Source organism: Haematobia irritans, chromosome 2 (genome assembly GCF_050003625.1).
Source record: "Haematobia irritans isolate KBUSLIRL chromosome 2, ASM5000362v1, whole genome shotgun sequence".
In the NCBI taxonomy this organism is placed as follows: Eukaryota; Metazoa; Arthropoda; class Insecta; order Diptera; family Muscidae; genus Haematobia; species Haematobia irritans.
The window spans coordinates 136,762,944-136,765,090 of NC_134398.1; the positions used below are offsets into that span (position 1 = coordinate 136,762,944).

At 32.3% G+C, this 2,147-nt stretch overlaps 1 protein-coding gene across 1 annotated transcript; it reads left to right on the top strand.

The window, feature by feature from the left end:
• The first annotated feature begins 278 nt into the window (after nucleotides 1-278).
• LOC142225078 (uncharacterized) lies at nucleotides 279-1,302 on the top strand. The gene has a single exon (XM_075294852.1). It carries the CDS (start codon nucleotides 586-588, stop codon nucleotides 1,300-1,302), a length of 717 nt encoding a protein of 238 aa, XP_075150967.1. The 5' UTR covers nucleotides 279-585.
• Nucleotides 1,303-2,147: the final 845 nt, after the last annotated feature.

Here is a 2,147-nt window from a genome sequence, read left to right on the forward strand (position 1 = left end):
ACATGAAAGAAAAAATGTATAGGCTAAGGTCAACTTGACTTTAATAATTCAGAAAAATTCTTTAAATTTAACACTAGATTTACCATGCCAGTCAAAATGACTGGTTTTACCTTTTATTTCATAAATATTTACTATGTATATTTATTTTTTTTCGAAACTATTATATGACTTTTATAACAACAATTAAATACAAATAATTTGATAAGTTAATTTGATTTTGTGTTCATAACAAAAAATTTTTTTTTTTGTTTTTGGTACTTATACCGAAACCAGTCATTTTGACCTGGTACACGTTTTTGTAGTTCTATGTGCAAATGCTTTATATTCTTCACTTTTAGGAAATTCCCTTGTTTGGAAAATGGCGTGTAAAGAAAAATGTTTGCACATCCCTGGTAAAATAGTATTGTTTGCACATCCCTGGTAAAATAGTATTTTTCAAATTTCATATTTTTCGGGGATCTCCCTATTTATTTTTTTATCAAGAATTTCGTAGGAAACTGTTATAAACCATTATTTATTCATTGAGTTCTGTTCTGTTCAGTAAGAAATAATTTTATTACTTTTGCTACATACAAATTGCTCATAATGGAAAAACGAAAAATTTTGAAATTGGAAGAAATACGAAATATACTTTCGGATCTATCAGACGTTGATGGTGGTGATAGCGAAAATGAGTTTTTGGGATTCGACAGTGATACGGATGATGATGGTAATCAAAGTGTTCATATTGAAAGCAGTGATAACGAGGAATTTGATGAAAATGTTGGAGGCGAATCGAGTGACGAAGAAGACAACATAAGACAACAGCATAATACGCAAAAACGAAGATGTATGCGGCTTTCCTCGAGTTCTGAAGAGGAAAACACACAAAATATGCAAATTGAAGTTTCTGCTGATGGAACAATTTGGAAAAAAATACAAGAAGGGGGTGCCGTTGGAAGGTTACCAAGTCATTGCATTTTCAAAGATTTACCTGGGCCTACAGCATATGCTAGAAGAAATATTATGGAAGAAGAGATGAGCAGTGCCTTCTTACTATTGATTGATCATCATATATTAGCACATATTAGAAATTGCACTGAAATAGAAGCCTCTCGAGTTTTAGGTAAGAAGTGGACCCTTTCGCAGGAAAAACTGAAGGCTTTTATTGGAATATTGTATGGCCGTGGTGCATACGAAGCAAAAGGTTTGAAATTATCATATTTATGGAACAAAAAGTGGGGTCCTGATTTTTTTTCCGAAAGTATGAGCAGGAATGACTTTACGGAATTTTACGTTTTATTCGCTTTGATAAAAAAATGAGAGGAGTCAGCGCTTGCAAACGGATAAATTTGCGCTGGTATCAACTGTTTGGGATAAATTTATCGAGAATAGTCAAAACGCTTTCAAACCAGGAGCATTTATCACAGTAGATGAGCAACTGTTTCCAACGAAGTGTGATGGACGTTTGATCAATATTACATTTGTGTTTAATTATTTAAATTATTTGAAGACTTTTTTATTAAAGACAAATGAAATGGTTTGGATCTTCATTGACGTTGACCGAGGCCTCAGTGTTCCTAAGTAGTAACAAAAGCGAATGCTTTTGTTTCTCAACATTTATTATTTGCATTGTAAACAGTAATTGATTTTGTTCGAATGCATTCTCAATTCTCCTTTCTTTTTTTTTTTTTTGAGAGTCAGAGGTTATTACTTTTATACAAAAAAAATTTGGTCATACTCACCTCCTGTGATTTTTGTGCTTCCTAGCAATCACTGTAATAGAAAATAATAATAAAAAGAGAAATAATAGTAAGTGTTATATTTTGTTTCTTTAACCATTTGCTTAGTATTTTGGTTCTGGCTGAAATTTTCTGTGCGCCTATTTTACCCACAAAGTTCAGAGTATTTCACACCCTACAAATAACTTTTAATAAGCAATTATAAATATTGGCATTATTTCTCAAAGATTTCATACGAGAAAAAAAGTTCTCGAGGTTTTGTTGATTTTATTCTGGCAACTTTCCTTTTAAGGCAAGAGATAGTATTGGGTGTTCACACTACGTGGGCAGTGGCAACACTATTTTTTTTGGGAATTTTTTTTTTGACGTTTTGATCTCAAGTGAAAGAAGCGGCCTCGTTGGCCCTTGTCAAACTTCAACCAATTT

Coding starts and splice junctions, on each gene's coding strand:
- LOC142225078 (XM_075294852.1), top strand. CDS start 586: ATGGAAAAACGAAAAATTTTGAAATTGGAAGAAATACGAAATATACTT.